The sequence below is a fragment of the Micromesistius poutassou genome (assembly GCF_964030765.1).
Source record: "Micromesistius poutassou genome assembly, chromosome: 1".
In the NCBI taxonomy this organism is placed as follows: Eukaryota; Metazoa; Chordata; class Actinopteri; order Gadiformes; family Gadidae; genus Micromesistius; species Micromesistius poutassou.
Window position 1 is genome coordinate 8525748 of NC_140271.1, and position 23548 is coordinate 8549295.

General features: G+C 43.8%; 3 protein-coding genes across 3 annotated transcripts in view; all 3 read right to left on the reverse strand.

Annotated features, from left to right (window-relative positions):
- The window catches only part of LOC311382842 (keratin, type I cytoskeletal 50 kDa-like), a gene marked incomplete at both ends in the record, with an annotated part of 5162 nt that extends 638 nt beyond the window's left edge, over positions 1–4524 (reverse strand). The window contains 7 exons of the mRNA XM_084488540.1: positions 81–232; positions 726–800; positions 1268–1393; positions 1792–1953; positions 2619–2775; positions 3165–3247; positions 4054–4524. Coding sequence (XP_084344666.1) covers positions 81–232; positions 726–800; positions 1268–1393; positions 1792–1953; positions 2619–2775; positions 3165–3247; positions 4054–4524 — 1226 coding nt within the window. The remainder of the gene's footprint in view (positions 1–80; positions 233–725; positions 801–1267; positions 1394–1791; positions 1954–2618; positions 2776–3164; positions 3248–4053) is intronic.
- Positions 4525–13500: 8976 nt separating this feature from the next.
- On the reverse strand, positions 13501–15615 carry LOC311382858 (keratin, type I cytoskeletal 13-like; the record flags this gene model as incomplete). The annotated part of the gene is made up of 6 exons (XM_084488541.1): positions 13501–13782; positions 14107–14232; positions 14460–14621; positions 14757–14913; positions 15088–15170; positions 15331–15615. The coding sequence occupies 6 exons, from the start codon at positions 15613–15615 to the stop codon at positions 13501–13503; spliced, it is 1095 nt and encodes a 364-aa protein (XP_084344667.1).
- A 4505-nt stretch (positions 15616–20120) lies between these two features.
- Positions 20121–22613, reverse strand: LOC311377556 (keratin, type I cytoskeletal 50 kDa-like; the record flags this gene model as incomplete). Its single annotated transcript, XM_084488170.1, has 6 exons — positions 20121–20339; positions 20460–20585; positions 20675–20836; positions 21116–21272; positions 21683–21765; positions 22215–22613. 6 exons carry the CDS (start codon positions 22611–22613, stop codon positions 20121–20123), a joined length of 1146 nt encoding a protein of 381 aa, XP_084344296.1.
- Between the last annotated feature and the right edge of the window lie 935 nt (positions 22614–23548).

The following is a 23548-nucleotide window of genomic DNA, read 5'->3' on the forward strand; positions in this document are numbered from 1 at the left end:
AGTGTGCTATGCATTTATAATTTGTATTTATATATATGCCACTGTATTTTCCGCCCATCTCTGGTGCTGCAGGTGCTAACCTCATGCCGCTGCCCTCTCCGTCCAGAAGCCTCCTGTACTCAGCGATCTCCATCTCCAGTCTGGTCTTGATGTCCAGCAGCATCTGGTACTCCTGTCCCTGGCGCTCCAGGTCACCTCTGAGCCCCATCAGCTGCTCCTCCAGACTGGTCACCTGGTTGATGAATCAAATGAAGAGGAGAAAACGGGTCAACTCATCGATGTGTGTGGCTATGAATAAGCACCAATAGTATTTACTGGTGTTGTGTCTTTGAGCTGTGCCTTTAAATGGCCATGTTTTAATGCTTGCTTGGTTGTGTTGCTTGGACGTCTTTTGCACGTTTCTAATTAACGGTTGTGTGTGTAAACATAGAGCATGCTTACATGGGACTTTGAGAGGTTATGTGGTGAACTTACAGTCAGGTTCAGGTTATTCTACTAACCACCCTTCTATTGATTTATAGGTTCAAAAACGAGGGCTAAGGTTGGCCTCCAGATGGTGCTCTTTTTTAACCCCCAATCCAGAATGTCAAGTTTAAGGGCTGCGTTTTGCATCAAGTTGCGACATGTTGTGAAGCAGATTTAAGGGAGGAGATGGCATAGAAGGAGGAGAATAAAGAGGGTAAGGGGAGTACAAGGCAGCACCAGGAGAAGGAACTCTGTCTTACCTGGAACTGGAAGCCTGAGAGCTGCATGCTGTAGCGGCCCTGGATCTCCGCCAGAGTGCTCTCCATAGACGCTTTCTGGTATGAGTAGAGGAACACCTCACATCTTCATCTTCAGCACTTATTATGGAGTATTTTTGTGTTCATTATTTGGTGTGAATATCTAGTCTGTGTGTTTTATGTGTGTGCGTGTATATGTGTGTACATATGTATATATATATATATATATATATATATATATATATATATATATATATATATATATATATGCAGTTTTTTAATATATATATATATAAAAACTGCATATACCGTTTTTTTTTACTTCAAACATTTTTACAGATTGATTTCAAAGTGACTCTGACAATAACCAAAGGTGCCTTTAACAGTAAGCCACTTGGGGAAAAGTAGATCATCATCCATGATCCACATATTGGTACATCTCCCTATTTACCATTGGGTCCATTAAGTTGCACTTTGGCGAGTCTAGCTATAGCTACACTATCCTGCCCCTCCCTCTGTGTTCAGCAGTGGTGTTCACTACTCACCATGCTCATGATGGCCTGCAGCTCGATCTGCAGCGACTGGAGGGTGCTCTTCACCTCCGTGATCTCAGACTTGGAGGACTGCAGGACAGTGGTCTGCGTGATCACCTCCTTGTTCAGTGTCTCTGTCTACTCAGAACAGACACACACACACACACACACACACACACACACACACACACACACACACACACATTAAAGTAACATGATCACCTTTTTGGGGGTTTATTTGTCATTGACTGCAAAACATAATAACAATAGTTTTTTACTAATTAATATCTGAAAAAAAAACAATAAAGAAGAACACACTGCTGCATGACATCACACACAACAGGGCCAGAAATAAATGGATTTTTATGGGGGGGGGGGGGGTTTACCCTTCAAAATGTGACCCCCTGAAACGATCAAAAAGTGCCCATTGAAACATGTTCCCACATTCATCTCCCCCGAGCGCTACGATCACACTACAGAAGTCTCTCTGTTTAAGAACCCCAAAGTGTTGTCCCCCGCTCTGTCCTCAGCCTTACCTTGTTGTTGAACCATGCCTCCAGATCCTTGCGGCTCTTGGCGTTCACGGCCTCGTAGTGCTCCCTGACCTCGGCCAGGACCCTGCTGAGGTCCTCCTGGGGCGCGGCGTCCACCTCCACGTGCACCTGTCCCCCCATGTGGGTGCGCGCCAATATGAGCTCCTGGAGGGAACCAAAACAACGGCACACTGGTTAGCCCTATGTGGTTCTTTACACTCTTAAGTTCTAACTTGAGTGCGGTGTTGCTCAGGTCAAGAGCTGACTTGGCTGTTGAACCACACTTTGTGTTTTTTTCGTGTGCGTCTATGTTTTTCTTTTAACGATGGCACTTCACTAAACATGCACTATAAAATGTTCCATCTCTCATCTTACTACAAACATTTCAATGTCCATTCATTCAACAGATCAAGCCTTCTATTGTTTCATTACACATTGTTTCATTGAGTTGTATTTATCCAGGTGTCATTGCGGTCTGCGGTCTGTTAACAGCACAAACATACCAACAAACGTCCTTGCAATGACAAAAAAGAAGATCTTTTTACACAAATCTGCACCGTAGTTTTACAATGTTGTTTTACAACATTTAACCCTGTGTGTTTGTTTGTGTCTGTGTATGCATGTATGTGTGTGTGGGGCTGTGTGTGTCAGCGTGTGTTTGTGTGTGTGTGTGTGTGTGTGTGTGTGTGTGTGTGTGTGTGTGTGTGTGTAATGTGTATGCATCATGCATATGTGTGTGTATTTGTGTGTGGATGCATCTGTGTGTGTGTGAGTGTCAGTGTGTGTATTTGTGTGTGCACGCATGTGTATGTGATGGCTATGAACCGCACCTCCTTGTGGTTGCTCTGCAGGTAGAGGAGCTCTTCATTCAGGCCCTCCACTTGCATGGTCAGGTCAGTCTTAACCATTCTCAACTCATCCAAGACCCTCCTCAGACCGGCGATGTCCGCCTCCACCGACATGCGCATGTTCAACTCGTTCTCATACCTGCATAAATGGAAGGGGGTGAGGATATAAAGGACAGAAGTAAGAAAAGGAAGAGAGGGAAAGGCAGGAAACATGAATAGCATCTCCAAAGCTTTTCTTCAGTCATCTTGTGCAGGGTTAGACACAAAGCCAGCGTGTGGCTAAGGCAATACACATTGTAATGTTGTAATATATTGCTCAGTAGATGTGTTTGTGATGTGTGATTGTACAATTCAATACATATTTAACCTAATTATTTTTTTATTAAATAAAAGACATAGAAATGTTACATTTATATGATATGTATACGTTATATATAAAAAAGCTAAGGTAAAATTTTAATAAATCACCTTACACAAAACAAGATAGTGTAGTTATACTATCACTCATGTGATGACTGTAGTACTCACTTCATTTTGAAGTCCTCTGCGGCCAGCCTGGCGTTGTCGATGCTGAGATGGACAGAACCATTGCTCAGGTTGGCAGCTCGGATCTAAACAATGAAGATGAACAAGCACAAACTTGTTTATTTTTGTCATATTTGTTGAAATTCTCTTTACATCCTGCCAGTAATCAATGAATGAAATGCTCTGACAAAAAAAGATAAATCCCAGTATCTGTGGCTGTCAGGGGCCAGTAATACACCGTTCCAATAATTTAATCCACCCCAAATAAAATTATGTCTGTACCTGTCCCTCTACCTGTCTGTCTACCTACCTACCAGGTTCCCTGTGTGTACTCTGCCTGTTCACTCACTGCGCATGTCCGCCGTGAGGCCAGGCAGACCTATCGCTAAAGCTTAGGGGAGAGTCACATAATTTGGGGGAGTGGTTCTAGTGGGAGGCATGAAGGCAGGGGTGTGTTTTTTTTTCAATTTGATACTGTCCAGAAATCGGATATGTCTGCAAGTCTGCAAGCAAGGCTGCAAGATAGTTAAAATAATCTACACAGCAAAAAAGCCAGTCGATTGGCATTGGCATGGAGTATCAGAATTTGTGGCTACCGTGGCAATGCAAATGCAAACTATCTTAACACCTCTCAGTTAGAGCCAGGAAGGGAGGTATCTCTCTGTCGAAGGAGAATGCAGAAGAAATAGAGCTTACCAAAATTGCCAACTCTAGCTCTAAGTAGAAATGCATGACTTTAAATATCCCCCCACACCTCCCCATGTTAATGTAGTAACTGCTAATGTAGTAAGTTACTTTAGTTGGTAACAGGGGATGGTGCAGGGGGAAACAACACCACAACGCGACAAGGTTCAAATAGTAATGCAGAACCGTAAGATAAGATGAGGCTCACCTTGGCCAACATCTCAGTGATGGTGGCGAAGAAAGCCACGTGGTCCTTGGTGACAGGCCCTGTCTTGCTCTCCAGGAACTGGCGGATCTTCACCTCCAGGCTAGCGTTGGCCGTCTCCAGGCTGCGCACCTTGGCCAGGTAGGTGGCCAGGCGGTCGTTCAGGTTCTGCATGGTGAACTTCTCGTTGCCCATGACGCAGTCGTCCATCCCGGAGGTGTTGAAGCTGCTCGAGGAGGAGTAGCCTCCACCCATGCCGAATGCAGCACCGCCGCCACCGCCGCCGCCGCCACCCGACGAGAAGGACCTGGAGGCGGAGGAGACACGCACCCTGGAGCCCCCAGCTTCCCCGTAGACACTGGCGGCCCTCCCGCCCATGTACATTCCTCCGCCTCCCATTCCAGCCATCATGGAGCCCCCCGACATGGAGCTGCCGAAGGAAGACCTGGAGCGAGATGAGAAGCTGACTGCCATGGTAGAAGCAAGGCTGTGTTTTCTGCTCTGGCAGAAGACCACAACTGGAGAGAGAGGGAGAGATGTGAGCAGTTAGGGGGAATGTACGGCCTTATTTAAAGCGGGGAGGATGAGGATGTTAATTGCTCGTGGAGAGAACCGTTCCCAAAGGTGCCGGTACCTCCCTGGTCTTCTGTATATCGTGCGGATCTTGAAGGTCAGGCAGGAATGTAACCTTTACACTATCCGCCTTGATAACAAAGATTGGCATTTCACTTCTTTGCTTTCACCATGCTGGGACCTGCTGGTGTTAAAGTCAACGAAGCCTTCGGGCCCAGAGTGTCCTTTGGAGTGAAATGACTAACTGTTACTTATGCAAAGTTGTCATAGTACACCAATTAAATCCATACAAAGAGCGCCCACTTAAGTGGAGGCCTGGTGAATGAATAGTATAAATGTCTTGTATGATTAAGGGGGGCAGCACCCAAGGAGAGGCAGATATCAAAGGTGCACAACAGCAACAAATACCAGTCAACTCACAGCTGTCAAAATGCAGTATAATTGCACACACATAATATAAATACATGAATACATATTGCCTAATACAAAACAGATGGTATTGTGCCGTTAAAGTGTATCTTTTTGCATACGGGTCGGCTTAGCTCAGGGGTTAGAGCAGGTTTGTAACCAGAAGGTTATTAGTTAAATCCCGGCTCCTCCTTGAAGAGTGGAGAGGTGTCCATGAGTGAGAAACCCTAAGTGCTCCCAACGAGCTGGCTGTTGTCAGCTCGCTGGAGAAAAACGAGAAATGAAGGAAAGAAAACCAGGAGAGGTTAAAAAATAGGGGAAAAAAGAAAGAAAGTATGGTGAGAAAATAGAGTTGGAAGGAGTTGGGTGGTAAAAAATGTGAATGCATATAAGAAAAATACATGAATGTTTATTTACCAAAAGGCCATCCTTCCTAAATCATATTAAGGAAAATAGTGAATTGTTAGTTTTTAGATAGATGAAGAACTTCTACCACACGTTATTCACTGGAATGAAAGCGACCTGGAACAATATATTATACAATATCTATCTGTCTATTATACACTATGAATGACCTATGATGTATCAGGGTTGACAAGAGCATTGGAAAGTTGGTTATTATGATAGAAGTAATGTTTTTTGGGGGATTGTACAGTACTACTAGCCTGGAAATCCAGACCCACATTTAGAAAGCTGTAAGGTCTGGCAACGAGTAATGAAAATGGCCCAACTCGAGGGGCGGCACCAAGCATGCGTTCAAAAAATCACTTCACGCAATTGGATAACACTACAACCAATCAGAAGAATACAAGGGGTGACGTATCCAGACCAGCTGAGCTAACCAATAGATAAGACTCTTGCCGTATGCGGTTGGTAAAACAGCAACGCTTTTGGCCCGCCTATATCAGATACGCTGATGTGATTGGTTAATGTTTGGATCCAGGGGAATCGGGGAGTGAGTATATTGCTTGTTCCCAGAGTGTCTCGCTGAGCAAATTTGAATTGTGCTCTCGCAAGAACTCTGGATTTCCAGGGTACAGTACTACAGTACTATCGTGAAACGATTCGTCATGATTGTTAGGAATTGTTGTTTGAAATTGCCACAGCGTTTCTCATGCTCAATGCCCTCAATGCCCTCAATGCCCTAAATGTAAATGTGAATGTCATGCAATGTGTGGTGATTCAGTGAACACATACTTAAAACAATCCATCCATCATACCAATACAAATACAATGACACATATTCAAAGCAAAGCCAGCGTTGTTTTTAACAGTAAATCCACTCAATTCATGCAAATCTTTGTCCACAATCATCATGCCAATACGGAAACCCGTTTACACGGCCCTGCCCTTCCTCTTCACTCAATTCTACAACTTAAAGCTATTTTTAATCTTTGTTAAGGAACAATGTCACCGTTTTGTATTGAAGTCTTCCTGAGGTGATAGCTTTGAGAGGAAGAACATGAAACACTAAAACAGGCTGAGCTAGTATGACCACACACTATAGTTAGTATTAGTATGGTTCGTTTAGTGTTTATCAAAAGAAGCTTAATGGGGATTGTTTTTCATTGTTAGGGAGCATTAGTTTGAGCATTTTGAGACGGCGCAGTCCAAAGTGACTTCCAGAGCACACTGATGAATGTTTTTTATAAGCAGCTTAGGGGTTAGGACTTTTGAAAAGTGAAGTCCACAGGTGGGCTGCAGAGGTTGAGTTTTGAACCCGGACCCCTCTACTGGAGGGTTTGGTGGGTAGGATGTGCTGGTGTTAAACCTACATATATTTGGCCAAGGGAGTTGTAGCAGTTGGAAAAGTATCTCCTGACCTTTTATATGTTCCAACATGATCCAGAAAATGACAGGAATCCGGGGCACCATGCCAAAGGGTTGATTGTTTGTGAATGTCAGGAGAGAAAGGTTGCAGTTGATTGCAGTTGATAGATTAAGTGAGCCTCATTATTATTATTATAAGATAAGATAAGATACACTTTATTGTCCTTGGAAGGAAATTTGTCTTGGACTCCAATGCTGTCATATAAAGCTGCTTTACAGTTTATCATTATTTAAAAGGTGATGCCGAACCAAGGCATCAAGGGCAGAACCATTTTAAAGGGATTCAACATTCAAAAGAACACATTCAAAGGTTTTTAGAAAGATCCACTAAGATATTTTCCGATCTAGAATAACCAGATTCCATCTTCCAAAACACATTTACTAATGTAAAAAAAAAAGTAAAAGTATTTTTTATCAGGACACACACACACACACACACACACACACACACACACACACACACACACAAACACACAGCAATGTGTGATATGGTTCATGTTGTTTGCTACTTTTATTAATTGTATTATGTATGATGCACATGCACAATCCAGTCCATAACACATAGTAATGAATAAAAGAAACATTATTTTTCTTCGTTATGCCTATCACTGTGTCCGCCAAATATCAGCCATATTGAGATGACACAAGAGACTTGTAGTACTGTAAAATCGTTAATCAACTTGAATATACCGTAACCTAGGCTAACAATTACTTTGTTGTACAAAGTCTCAAACAACAATTTCTTTCATGATTTAAATCATGAAATCACAAAACATTTTAAGATTAAGTACTGAACTATGACCAAAAAAACGTTACTTCTAACATAATAACTAACAAAAAAAGAATTGTGGTTCTTTTTGATTGCACATGTTTCTGTAGCAGATTGTACGGAGCCCCCTAATGGTGCTATCCATTTGTTTGGTACGCCCACCATCCCAGTCGGATCTCCCATCTTTCTTGCGGCATTGATGCATTGCGGCATTGAGGCATACCTCCTTTTCTTTGGGGATATCAAGCTCTCACTGGGGCTTCTGATGAGTAACCAAGTTGCGAAAGATCCCCGTGATGCTCGACGAACGAAGGTGGCTGCGCCTGTAGTTAATAAAGTTGAGCTGTATTTTCTTTCTCTTTGTTCCACGTTGGTGTCTTTAATGTCGATGTACACTGCTCTTACACACTTGATTACGTTGCTGCTTTAATTTGGTTGTTTCCGAGCTGGTTTGCTAAAGAGCCTAATGTTGCTAACAACAATGACTAGCCTGCTACTACCACCTCCAGGCGTCCATTATTCTCCCACTCGTCGCACACAAAAGACTACTGGAACACTTTTAAGGTGGGAAGAGCCAGGTCATTCTCGTTGAGCAGGTTGGCGTACCAGCACAAAAGGCCAAATGGATAGCAGCATAAGGGTCATGGTGGGGGATTTTTTTGTCATGATGGGATTTTGTTTTTCTACTTTTGGTTCCCTCTCCCCAAACAAAACGGAACCTGCTCAACTGAAGCCGCCCTCACACTGGTTACCGCCCTGGTTATAACCAAAGTAGCATATTATAGCATAGCATACATAAGTTAATTCTACCTACTATATGGGTGTTATAAATATGGGTGAAAAAAATATAAAGTTGGCTAGCTGTAGGCCTACTGCCTCTTATCCATGTTTTAGCATTTACATCATGCTGTCATCTGTGCTGTCATCATGCTGTCATTAACCTGTCATCTGCAATTATAAAGCCTAATAATTAGCAAATTGTGCTCTCACAAGAGCTTCTGCTTTGAATTAACGTCACCACTACATATTGGCTGGTTTGAAGGTTGGTGGACTTTGGGTGAGAACACACTCTGCCATGTTCCCATGACCCTGTGGGCTCTTTGGACATTTTTTCATCAAAAAGCCAAACCAGCCTCATCTTGTTGCTATTCAAGCCAAAGATTATACTGACACTGTGCCAGGAAGACATTTAGCAAAAGCTAGAGTGTTGATTCAGCCGTGGGCCACCGTAGCCCCCAGAGGCTGTTTTCATAACTTACTTGCACCTGTTCAAAACTACAGCTGTACAATGTAAGGCAGGCCTATTCAAGTAGCAACCCGTGGGCTGAATACAGCCCTTCTTAATATTTTTATGGCCTGCAAGAGGTTGCCTGCAAACCAATAAAAAATAATAATATATATTTTTTTGGTTTCCATTCGTTTTATTTGTTATATTGCAGTGTAATATGATAAATAAAACAAATGCATTAAATCTGTCATACACATGCCTATAAGGCTCTGTCTGCAGCTGCTATTGGCTCAGTCAAGCTCACGTTACATTCTATGCTGGCGGGCCACGGAGAAACTCACTTTAGCTAGGCTAACAACACGCTGCAAGATGTCTCTCTCCAAGCAAGATTAAAGTGAATAAGAAGAAAGGAATGCATCTGACAAGTTTATTCCATGTAGTAGTACTATATCTATTAAGTTAATACTACTTTAAGTACGATTTATTTGTAGCGATTCATTGACATATTTTACTTTATGTGTGGCCCATGAACCCCCAGTGGTTTTCCTATTTGGCCGACTTGTTAAAGGTCCCATGGCATGCTATTTTATATATGTTTTAATATAGGTGTTAATGGGCCCCTAATACAGTACTTGAAGACGTTCAAGAAATTCAGCCTTGGTACTGCAGAGTTACAGCCACTACGAGCCAGTCCCACAATGAGCTCTCCACAAACATGCCATTTTTAGAGGCGGGTCAAGGTGGAGGGTGGGGGTGTGGCCCTGAGCAGCTTGCGGCCAAGGTACCAACACTCCGGGTGCTCCGGCGGAAGTCCTGGAGCTCTATATCTAAATAATATCATATTATATTTAGATATCTATATAATATAATATATATCATCATGGTCAAAAGCTGCACCTCCGGATGATATTATGAATCTCAAACGACTGTGTCGGGTTCTCAGACGCCTCTGGTTCTTCCACTTCCACGTCAATATTAAGTACAGACTGAACCGTGAAGTGGAGGCGAAAGGGATTGTTGCCCGGGGTTGTCTCCCGCTGGAGCCCCCCTGCCCGCTGCTGCAGTAGCGGGCAGCGGGGCTCCGGCGGGAGACAACCCCGGGCAACAGGCAGCGTTCAGCGGGCAGCGGGGCTCTGGCGGACAATCCTGGGCAACAATCCTTTTCTCCTCCATGTCGCGGTTCCCAATTCCTTCTCAACCATGGCCGAGATAACCCGCACTACAAATCTTGTGGAAATACCAGAGACCTCAGAGAACCCGACGCAGTCTAGTCTTTTCACCAAATGGGAGCTTTATGCAAGCTTGCGTTATTGTGTTGCATGTTATGCACCATAACACCAACAGCAAAACGGTTATCCAAATAACAAAGAACACTCACACACACACACACACACACACACACACACACACACACACACACACGGCACTCACACGGTCCTAGCTCATTGTCTCATTGGCGGGCCAAATTCTCTGGGCGGGCCAAGCAGAGAAAGGGGAGGTAACCTGGCCCCATATGACGTCATATAGGGCCAGATCCCAAATCTGCGCGTTTGAGCATTCGTTTTTTCAAAGGTGGAGCAAGATATCTACTGCTCATTTTACTTACTTTTATTCACCTCATTTTACACGCAATTTTTAGATACTGGGGGACCATAGGCAGGCTAGGGGAACTCATATTAATGTTAGAAAACCTCATAAAGTTAAAATTTCATGCCATGGGACCTTTAAGGAGGTTGAATTGCCCTGGTGCAAGGGCTCAGATTCGTAAGGGCATGCCCAGACTCCTTTAGTGAAGTAGGGCTGGCCCACACAACATAGATTTTTTGCGGAGAGTTGCACAGAATATAGGACCCTCCTTCCAGAAATGAACTGAATGGCAGACATTGATCAACAATACTAATTTGGTGTAACAAATATGATCCACTAACTATCCATAAACGTTAGTGGATCGGGGGGCCACACCCATTTTTGGGTGGGTATGAGTTGTTGTTTTTATTATTTGTCATTGTCTCACCAGCAAGAAAAGAAATCCAGCCTCGTAAGAAATTAGGGTAGTACCTGTAGTATATAATCAGTATAACATCAATAAAGATCTGATGTAAAGGAGAATCAACTCAATGAGCTATGTGTGTTGTGTTTAACAAGAATAATACTAACACCAATTGGAAACAACTGCATGAGTAGGGCATTTAGCACACTGATAGGAACTGGTTATGTTGTACCCGTGGGTCGTTTGCGCCGCCTAGAGGCCAACAGTGTGTATAAGTGAAGAGATGTTGTAGTGTTATCCCGCAGCAGGTAGTCTGATAACGGCAAACAAACACCGCAGACCGTGTCTCGTGGCATTGTCTCGTCTTACATTTGTCAAAGTGCCAATTTATTATGTTAATTAATTTGGCAGTTCAAAACATACAAGAAAGAACACAATGCCTTTAAACGTTTTAGACCTGGGATGATAATGCAGGGATAAAAAAATGACAGAAAAGCGTATTTTCTCTGTCAAGCAGTTTAACGTTTTCCCCTCTTCTGGGTGGGGGATATCGCAAACAGTTGATTACGGATTTGCACAAGATTTGGTGGGCAGTTTGGTTATTGGACAAATAATAAGTGATCAACAGTTCATGCCAATCAGCCAAATGGGGCGTCGTAAAGAATGTGGCACACGCAAGAAAGGTGTAGCCTATAATTTATCTTAGACTACCATGACACCACCAACAAATAATCCTTAAAGGTTTTTCAAGTGCTCATAATCATTTTTAGTTGACAGATCAATTCTGATCTGTTTTTATGATTTAACAAGTTAATTACCTCAGAATTCTGAGATAGATTTTGAAAAATCTGTTAAAGTCATGTTATCATTGTTTCATACAAGTAATTTATCTCTAGACAGTTGTTACAAATATATGCCATCATATAACTGAGATTCTTGGGATATTTGGCATAGTAGGCCTATTGTTTCTTTTATTTGATTTTGTATTTATTTTGTCTAGGCGGACCAGACCAATGCTCATACCATTTTCTGTATTATTTGCTGACCCATTGTGTATATGTCTAACTCTTGTACGTTTTAGTGTACTCGTGGTTATAACGTCTTTTACATGCAATACTGTTAGTCGCCACACGAGTGGAGAGTTCACGCGGGTTGTTCAGCGCGACTAACATTTAAAATGTATGTATTTTTCTTATTTGTATGCTGTATGTCAGATTATTATAGGAATTGTATATATTGTTTGTGTTTACAATTTTTTATAACACACTACACAGCAGAAAAGACGGTATCTGCTGCAGGCGGACCAGACTATTGCTCATACCCTTTTCTGTATTATTTGCTGACCCATTGTGCAGGCAATAAAACCCGCTGTATCCAATGCTGAGTGTCCCAGTCCATACCGCACGAAATAAACACAACACAGGTTACATCAGCAACCAATAAATGGCTAATTTACTTGAGAAGTTGCTGAGGGAGGAAAACTTGTAGCCTTAAGCAGAAAGTAGGATAATTAAACGCAACATTCAGTAAAAGAAAGTGAAATTGCTGCCAAATGTAGTAGAATTTGCATTTTGCAGTGAAATTATGTATTAACACTTCCACTTGTTCTGACAGTAGGACATGACAGAGAAAGACCACAAACTGCTAGTTTGTTTTTAATTTCACACATATGCCATCTTGTCTCTATTAATTTTGTATAAGTCAATCTACAGTATATACATAGCATTTTATCACAGGGATTGAGAATTTCAGGCAAAATGTATAGGCACATAGGTGTTAAAAATGTACATCAAAGCACTGTCTAAACGTTGTTTTAACACATAACCCATATAAGTGTGATTTTGTAGTAAAGGGAGGGATGGAGGAATGTTTTCTCACAATTATTAGAAAGAATTGTTCTATATACGCATAAGACAGTTTGAAGCATGTGAAAGAGAGGCGAGGGAGATGTCATGTTTTATGTTTGTGTTGTGTTTTTGAAAAGTCAGAAATATGGAAAACGTAATATGTATATATCTGTATATATCTTTATCATTGAAAAATGTAGATTGGAGAATGCAGACAGCACAGCTGATGACCATATGTTACCTCATGGTTTACCAAATTTTCCCTAGCCGGGTTAATTTATGACTTGAAGGTTTTGTTCAACAACTGCTATGTTTCGTTGATTCCACTCAGTTAAGATTTCATTGTTGTTGTGTTGTAATTTGTCTGTACACCACGATGAGCCAAGAATCTCTCCCATTGCTACTCACAGGCCCTCCCGTCACTCCATCAGTGACTCCTGTCTCTTGGCTCGTCTATGGTTTGGTTCAATATTTATTTCTTGGCTCCTATTTGATTTTATTACTGGCCATCCTCTTGTTTGTTTTTACACAAAGTATTAAATCCCAACAATTTCCAATTTTTAACGTTTTTTTAAATAAGCAATTCTTGTCTGTTAAATTACTCCAGTGGTTTTATTTATGCATTTATATGTGCCCCCTTATAACAAATCCATCAGCCAGTGATTTGATTGGCCTTTGGGAAAGTCAAAATATCCTTGCAGGAACACACACACTAACGCATATAAAGGCTCATGTCAGTTCCTCAGAAAAAGTTTTATTTTCTCTTAACGGTACATCATTAAGGCACAATGAAGTGTACGATTTATTATTCTTCAACAGTAATAGTGTAAGTTCTAGTAGTAGTAGTAGTAGTAGAAGCAGTAGCATCAGTCAGCTCTCCGTCCATCAGCCTCCTGTACTCAGCGATCTCCAGCTCCAGCCTGGTCTTGATATCCAGCAGCATCTGGTACTGTTCTCTCTGGTTAGCCAGGCCGGCCCTCAGGTCACCCAGCTGTTCCTCCAGAGACGTCACCTGTCGCTGGTAGCCTGCCAGCATGTTGCCATACCTGCCCTGTGTATCTCCCAGGTTGCTTCGCAGGGACGCAATCTTTTGGAGGAATGGGAGAAAAGACATAAGAATCCATGATGTTCTGATCCAATGTTCCTTTTCACATCAACCAAAACCCTGAAATACCTGTGCACGCCAGCATACATGTCATTAAGGAGCAGGTAGGCGGTAAGAAGTCTTCACTACATCACTATAGGTAGACTGCAGATTTAGTCCAACCCAGAACATCTAGTCTTGGATTCAAAAGACCTGACCCTTTACATTTTAGAATATTCTGCCCTTTTGAAATTGATTCTATTCTATCCCATTCTATACTATCCCACTCTGCTCTGAATAGCGTTGCATGAGGTCTTGGGGTCTTACCATGCTGAGTTGAGATTGGAGCTCAATCTCCAGACTCTGCATGGAGCGTCGGGTCTCGGTGAGCTCGCTCTTGGTAGACTCGACCTTCAAGGTGCTAGCAGAAACTTGGCTGTTGAGTTCGTTGGTCTGGAGATAAAGAAGATCATTATAAACACTGTAAAGAGAATTAACAATATAAGAGGGACGAGGAACCTCCTTTTGTAAAAACTAAGCATATTTGAAAGAAAAAGGAAAAATACCACAAGGAATCAAAAAAATACAAGACACAATGAATCATAATGAACAAGTGATTGTGCATGGGCAACACATGCAAACCACCGGGTTTCATGCATGACATGGTGCAGCCAGCCCACCTTGGTGAAGAACCAGGCCTCCAGCGCCTTGTGGTTCTTCTCTGTCACTCCCTCGTAGTGACTCCTGATCTCGGCCATCGCGGCAGACAGGTCCGCCTGTGGTGCAGCGTCCACCTCCACGCTCACCTGACCTCCCATCTGGGATCGAATAACCAGTAGCTCCTGGAAAAGCACAGACACACACAATCACACACACATCAACAAAAACATTAACCAACAGCTCGATTGAACTCTTAGACAATATGGCCCGCTACACAATCATGTTAGGGTGTCTCTTTCTGTGTTGTTTTGACTTACCTCCTCGTGTGTCTGCTTCATCCTGAAGAGCTCAAGTGTAAGCCCCTCAATGTCCTCCTGCAGGCTGCTCTTGTCCCTGGTCAGCTCAACCATAACCCCTTTGAGACTAGTAATGTCTGCTTCCACCATCTGATGCATGGCCAGCTCATTCTCATACCTGGACAACAAAATGAAGGCTGCTTAATGTACACACTTTGTGCTGATGAACAATGAAAGAAGTATATTTAATTATATGTTTGAATGTCAGTTATGTCATCAGCCGCAGCATGTGTTTTAGGACTTTAATGTTGCATCATGTCAAAATCAAGGAATAAACACAAGGTGAACTCACTTCATTTTGAAGTCATCTGCTGCAAGTTTGGCATTGTCAATAGCCAGGAAAATACCAGAGTTTCCACGGGCGGCCAAGTTAATCTGAAAGAAGGTTTGAATTTAATGGAAAGTAGAGTCTTATTATTCAATGTTCAACAAACTATACCCCTTATTTAGATAGTAAGTAAATTTAGAGAACTTTGAATCCTTTGAATGACTTGAAATTCAAGTCAGTAAAGCACAAAAACTCATCAACGCTTACCTGGTACTGAATGTCTTTGATTGTGGCCTGGAAGCCAGACAAGTCGTGGGCCTCTGGCAACATCTTGGCCTCCATGAACCTCCTGATGTTCAGCTCCAGCTCGCGGTTGGCCTTCTCGAGGGTGCTCACCTTCTCCAGGTAGCTGGCCAGACGGTTGTTCAGGTTCTGCATGGTGGCCTTCTCGCTGACAGAGTGGTTCATAGAGCCGGCCTGGTTGAACGAGCCCTGACTGATGCGGACACCGAAGCCCCCTGCGCCGCCATACACACTGCCGCCGCCAGACATGTCAGATGAGGAGGACATCATCCTGGAGCTCCTCATGGCAGAGCCAGAGGAGTAACTGCTGCGGCTTGAGAAGGAGGCCATTGAGTCAGTCGTTGTTTCTGATCGGCTGCTGTGGTTGTTGTTGTTGCTCTGCTGGTCAGTGGCTTGAGTGAGCTGGTGAACAGGCAGCCTCTTTTATGGGCCTACTGAAGGGCGGATAGGTCTGTGATTTTCACAAGGAATAGTTGTTTGACCTAAAATGTTGCCCAGGGCAAGGAAAGTGCCTGAAACCACATACCCCCACCCACCAGGCAGCATTGTTATAACTAGTCTGGTCACTCTCAGGGGCTGTGCCCTTTAATCCCTTACATATGTTTATCTTCACACACACATATATATATATATATATATATATATATATATATACTTGATCACTGGGCCACTTCTCTTTGTTTACATTTGCATGTATACACTTTAATATACTGTGAGGTACTGGTACTTAGCCACATTATAATTTACACTTTAATTGTTAAAATTCATAATTTATATTGTTTAGACTGCACTGTTTGTTCTGTTTGTCTTTACTTTAGCATTAACTTTAGCATTTACTTTAGCGTCTATTTTTGTTTTTCATTAGTACTTTGTATTTTTATTGTGTTGTATTTTATCCTGGGTTTTCCACTGCTGCTGGGATGTTGTAACAAAAGGAATTTCCCCTCTGGAGGATTAACAAAGTTGTTATATATCAATCTATTATCTATCTATCTTTCTAAAACAAATAGTTTTGGTGTTGATAACATGGCTGACATCTTACAATAAGATGTCCAGTTACAGTCCAGGTACGGGATGTAGTTGGTGTTGGCTGGTTTAAATTGGTTTATTCTTTCACTTCAACTCCCTTATTGGCAGATTGCATTCACGTTTTAATTCAAGAAACAAACTTTCAGTTTCATTCAGTGTTCATCATACTGCTACATGCTACGTATGCAGCCCAGAGGATGCCCCCCCCTCCCCCTACTTCTGCGTTGGCCGACAGTGCATCGCTTGGAGCGGTAGACCAGTTGGACTTCATTCCATTCTTGGAATTCTTGGAATTTGGGACATGGATAAAAATGATTAAAAAAAAAAAAAGAGCAAATGGAATTTGAAAATGTACCATTGTCTTGTTTGATTAGATTTTGTAAGAGTCCCGTGTGTTTCATGGTGTATACCTGCCAGGAGCAGGGGTTGTTGCCAATTCAGTGGTCTGTCCACTGACCACGGTCGCTCACACCGACTGCTGGTTACCACCACTAGAGGGCGCTCAAGCTTGTGGTCTGTACCAGTAAGCGGGTCTGTGGAGTGGTATTTGTGGTCCTTAACAACCTTCTCCTTCTCTGGCCGTGTTGACAGCGCTGTTATCAGAAGAAATGTCAGAGATCATAATCCCTTGTCTATTAAATATTCTCTCTCATTGATTATGCTTAAATTCTTATTGTTGCACTGACTGTATAATGTAGTTTGTGTGGTTATACCAAGAGTTATAAATTATATCTGTCCGTATGTGTTTATCCAGCCATCTATCTATCTTTCTGTCTGTCTGTCTGTTGGTCTGTCTGTGCATAGCAAGTATGTAGCAAGTTAATTGAACTGTTTATAAAGATCAACCCGTGCTCCATATGATTATTATTATTATTTTTTATTTAACCAGGAAAGATTAAAAATATTTTTTTCAAGGGAGTCCTGGCCAAGAGGCAGTGAAAAGGCAACAAAAGTAACACAGTTACAACATACTGTGGCGACCACTCCTGTTCCGGATTCCGCGCAGGGGATCCAGGGAATTTGCTATTTCCTCTGCCTTTGTTTAAGTGGTTTGACTTTCTTAGGTTAAGTGGGGTTAATAGGTTGGGGCTGTTCGTTGTTGGTGTGTAGTTAGTGTGTAGTTAGTGTGTAGTTCTGTTATCATGTTGTGTTCATTGTTGTCACCAGTGTTGTTGAGAGTGTCATGTTTGTTTGTTGGGTGCGCTGTGATCTATGTAAGAGGCTGGTCTTCAATAAAGGTAGTCTGCGTCGAGCGGTGTATGGGGCGCAGAACAGTTAACTAAGCCTTACTCTTGTGTACTTCTTGGCCGCTGCTCCATTGGTGTCAGAAGTGGGATCCGAAATAAAGGAAATGGAGAAGAAGACCTTTCCCGAACGAGGAAGACACAGCAGAATAGCCCGGCGAGACAGGGGCGCAGCACCACCCAGTGGCCGCTGGCGGTGTCGCACGATTGGCGGCGGTCAACGGTTACCTTGTAGCCAGGCTGCCCAAGTTTTCCGAGGCGCAGTTCTGGATCGCTGCACTACACTACGGCTGGGCTGTGGACGAGTCAGCCACCCAGCTTGCCCTGGCATTGGAGGGAACGGCGGTGCAAGTTCTCCTGGACCTGGCCCCAGCAGACCAACGGGACCTCCGGGCACTGACCCGGGCATTGGAGAGGCTTTTCGGGCAGCGGGCAAGTCGTCAACCACAGCTGGGAACAGCTAACCAGCCGCCGCCACCAGGGGAACGCCTGGGGGCCTACGCAGGGGACGTTCAATTGTACGCCCAGCGTGGGTACCCCGACTTCCCTGCTGCAGTTAGGGCGGACCTAGCCCTACATGCCTTCCTTCGGGGACTTGCCCCGCTGTGGCTAGAGCAGCACGTCCGCCTCACCATGCCCCTCGGTGTGGCTCTGACGAGGTGGAACAGGCAGGGAGGGAGATTTCCACCCAACCCAGCCTGCAGCCGCCTGGTGCCTCCCGACCTCACGTCTGGTGGGAGGACTACTACGAGCGGGACGAGGACAGAGAGCCCCAGCATCCCCGGCAGCGTCCACCACCCCCTGACTGACTGCCTGAGTCCAGAGCTGACCGGTGCCACGGGCTACCCCCCTTCGTCCGGCGGAAAACTATGGCGGAGTGGCCCAGTGAGGGGACCACCGCTCCGGAATCCTACCCCTCTCCATGGTCGGTGCGCTCTGGTTGGCGGCCCGGGCCGCGCCAGGGGCCTATACCTCCGCTGCAGGCTCGACGGCCAACCCTGCCAGGCCTTGGTGGACACGGGGTCGACCATCTCCCTGGTGCGTCCGGGCGTTTTTCCGGGCACCACCGGGCACACTCTCGGGGGGGGTGGACGGCGACCAGCGTCCGCCTGACGACTGTGACGGAACAGGAGACCGGAATGAGGGGGAGGAAGCGGCTGGCCATCCGGGTGGGTGATCAAGAAGTGATGCATGAGTTTTGGCTTGCCGACATCCGGGACACATGCATCATCGACGTCCTGGGGCCATTTCCAGTCTCCAACTCCGGCAACCGCTAGGTCCTCGTGGCCATGGCCTGAGGTGTATGCGGTGCCGGACCAGAGCGTGGCCACCACCGCGGAGAGGCTGGTGAAGGAGATGTTTGCCCGTTTCGGGGTCCCCGCCGAGCTCCACAGCGACCAGGGGCGGAACTTTGGGGGCGGACGCTGCTCCATCCCCAGAGTGACGCACAAGAATGCTTTGTACCAGCAAAGTGTGTATCTGCGACTGCATCGTTCATTTCGTTAGTCCCCCCTACATCTTCACTTTCTTACCGTGTATCACCCAGTATATTTCTATGCACAAATGAACGATCCAACTCGAAAACATTTGTTCATTTGTATTAACATTTGTATTAATTAGAGATCTGAAGATCAGAATTCGGAAAAGATCCGGACGTCACATCACTAGTGCCAAACCCTCCTACTCCAATCAATATGTGAAAGACTGACGCCTTTGGTCGGTAAGGGAAATGCATACTGCTTGAGCTCATTCTTCATGGGTTGAGGCAATATGAACTAATATGAGTTATAAACAACAACAGTTGGAGTGGCTTGAGTATATATAATGCACATAAAATATAAAACTTTAACAGTATAATTTAAATAAGCCAACAGGCTGTTTTATGCAACAGAATCGGGGAGCAAAAGTTTTGTTGTAATATTGTTGAATTATAACATATTCTTACAAATATTGGCATTCAAAGCGATTCATGCATGTAGAAATCCCACACATAGTCCCTTTAAATTATTGTTTTATCCATGCAGTTTCTGTGCTCCCTTGTAACAAATCCATCAACAAGTAAACATGGCCATTCTGAATAGTCTAAATAGCATTGCAAGAACACACAGGAAAACACATGTCAGGACTCGGTTCTACAGAAAAAGCTTTATTTTCAAATTTCTGTGAATGGTACGTTATTTAGTGAGAGTAACTTTTTGTGCTGTGAGGATATTGCTCTGCAAAAATAGTTGTTGCTGATCACCTCCCCATCTACTTCTCCTTGGTAATCAGGATTGGATCAAGGCTGGGGAACAATGAGCATGAAGTAAGAAATATAGTCAGGACAGCATCTTTATTTAACTTTATTTAATCTTCAAAGCTAGAGATGAAACGTAATGTAAAAGTGGGGGATACTGTCAATCACACTTTGCCAGTCAATGGTAATCATATAATAGTAGAAGTATTGGAAGGAATTATCAGACTATAAAAAGAGACATAACCTTACAGCTCTCCGTCCATCAGCCTCTTGTACTCAGTGATCTCCAGCTCCAGCCTGGTCTTGATGTCCAGCAGCATCTGGTACTGTTCTCTCTGGTTAGACAGGCCGGCCCTCAGGTCACCCAGCTGTTCCTCCAGAGATGTCACCTGCCTCTGGTAGCCTGCCAGCGTGTTGCCATACCTGCTCTGGGTATCTCCCAGGGTGCCTTCAAGAGATGCTTTCTGTAGAACACAACCAAGGAGAAAGTGTATTAATGAAAAATTCCACTGGCCACACGATTCAAGGAGGAATCAGAGTGAATTGAGACGGAATCATATTAAAAATAGAATTTGGGATTCCACCATGCTTAATTGGGACTGGAGCTCAATCTCCAGGCTCTGTAGGGTGCGTTTAACCTCGGTGATCTCAGAACGAGAGCTTTGGAGTGCTTCAGTGCTGACAGAAACTTCCTTGTTCAGCTCTTCTGACTGCAAATGAAAATGAAAAAAAAGAATAAATACAAAACCACATCCATTTCCTATTGGATTCAGTATTAGTCAAGGGAAGGTAGGCCCACCTTGGCTTGGAACCAGACTTCCAGTGCCTTGCGGTTCTTGATGGCAACAGCCTCATAGTGCTCCCTCATTGTAGCCAGGGTGACAGACATATCCTCCTGTGGTGCGGCGTCCACCTCCACGTTCACCTGACCTCCAAGACTGGAGCGCGCAAGCAGCAGGTCCTGTAGGAAGAAAAGGCAACTTGGGTCAAAAGTCTAATCGAATGATTGGGTGGTCAAACCATTCCTAGCCATACTAGTGGTCCTGATGCAAGCAATCATTCTGTCGCAATACACAACAATGTGTTTGTGCCGACAGGTGCTATTTTATACATTTCCAGGGACTTGTCATCATCATGTAACATGAAATGTTGCACTGATAGAATTTTGGTCATTTGACAAAAATAAATAATTGATGACTGCATGGCCAAATATTTCGCTCTGCAATGCACACCCCCTTACCTCTTCGTGGTTTCTCTTGATTTGAATAAGCTCCTCCCTCAGCCCTTCGACCTGCATCTCCAGGTCAGCTCTGCTCATGGTCAGCTCGTCATAGAGCCTCTTGAGTCCGGCAGTGTCTGCCTCCACACTTTGGCGCATGTTGTGCTCATTGTCGTACCTGCAATCAAAACCACAATGCAACAGTATTAGTACTTCTGTGGAACATTGGATTCAATGAAGAACTGTTTTGAAATATTACTTACATTTTGTATTATTATATACATATTTATTTAAATTAATAATAATTTATGTGTAAACATCCAGTGTTGCTTATGCTGATGTACTGACTTAACCTTGAAGTATTCTGTTTTGTACTACTGTGAAACATTGGATTAAATGATATATATACTTAAATGTTATATTATAATATTACATTTTTTATAATAATCATAATAAAATGCTATATATACAGTATATATATAGCATTAAATTATGATTATTATGAAAATGTATAAAATTGTAATATTATTATATATATATATATATATATATATAAACATCCAGTCTTGCTTCTGCTGATGTACTGACTTAACCCTGAAGTCATCTGCGGCAAGCGTAGCATTGTCAATAGCCAGAACGACTGCTCCTCTTGAACGGGTTGCATCAATAATCTGTAATGAGGAACAACATTTATTCTTTCAATATCTTATTAATTGATCTCTTTTTTGATTTCTCAAATTACTGACTTACTATTTCTGTAAAGTTATTTCAAGTTTGCACTGTTTTCTGTTCTGTTAAAGTTGTGCAGTTTGCCCCAGGGAATACTTCAGGGCGTGGCTATAGACACATGCAGAATACATTGCTTGGCCTGCGTCCTCAAAGAAAATATCAGATGTCTGAACTGGTATTTCTTGTCATAGATTAGGTCTTTGTTTGTTTAATCTATCAAACATGCTTTGTAAACATTGACTCATTGTCCTCCTGTTCCACATCATTGTCCTCCTGTGCCAAACATCACACGTTAATTGATTCACAGACATTGGATTGCCCATCAGAGTTAATTAACTCACACTTTATGATTCAGTATGTACTCATGATGTCAGGCTTGAAGCGGTCTCACCTGCTCCTGAAGGAGCCTGATGGTGGCCTTGTGGGCGGTGCAGTCGTGAGTCTCCACCGAGGTCTTGTTCAACAAGAACTGTTGGATCTTCTTCTCCAGATCGGCGTTGGCCCTCTCCAGGGTGCGCACCTTCTCCAGGTAGCTGCCCAGGCGGTCGTTCAGGTTCTGCATGGTGGCCTTCTTAGAGTCGTTGATGTCCAGGGCGTCGGACAGCTGGAAGCCCGATCCGCCAGACGCAAAGCCAGAGCCGGCACCGGCGGCCCCAAAGGACCTGGAGGCGCTGGTGCTGGAGATGCGGACCCCACTGCCTCCGGCGCCACCGTACACGCTTCCGGCCCGCATGGAGCCCAGGCGGCTGCCCCCGGATCCACCGTAGGAACGAGAGAAGGAGGAAGTCATGGCTGCTGTGTGAGGGTCTGCCTGCTCTGAGAGGAGAAGAGAACTGGTGTCAAGCGGTTGAACGTTGCTCCTTTTTATGCCACCAAAACACAAGGAAGAGCTTCAGCAACAGCCCTGCCCCCATCCACTGCAGGCACATTATTAGGGAAATGTGTATACACACACGCCCAGACACACAGCCATACACAACCACACACACACACACACACACACACACACACACACACACACACACACACACACACACACACACACACACACACACACAGTCTTTCACACTTCTTTACTCACACACACACACAAAACGTCCATTCCCAAGAGATGGGGCATGTTTTAAGACAATATATTGGAGGTGGAATGTCAGATTTTTCCCAGAAACATCAGACAAATATGCTGTGTTTATTATGAAACTAAAATATGTGGTCTAGTAAAGCAGAGGTTTAGTGTTCTTTAATGGCCTCAGAATCTTCTCGCATTCGGGCATCGGGCATTCTTGCGTCCATTTCCACACCCCAAAGGTCGGAGTAAATTGGCACCCTCAAGACACACAATCACATGCACACACGCGCAAACACACACACACACACACACACACACACACACACACACACACACACACACACACACACACACACACACACACACACACACACACTTTCTGTTAGCTGTAGGGATTCCATATATCTAGTCTCTACTTGTCTCCATACCAGTTTGAAAGGAGATGAGTAGATCTGCCAACATGCTTTTGTTGTCTTAGTGTGAGACCACAATGGAATTTGTTTTGTCTTTAACACAAATGAAAGAGCGGACAAGAAGGGCTTCAAAAAGCTAAAGCTCAGCAGTGGTTGGATGAAGCACAAATTAGTTACGGCCTGGATAATGTGTGAAGCTAAATCCAGCGATGCGTTTGAACAAAACATCTTAACTGAAGTAAG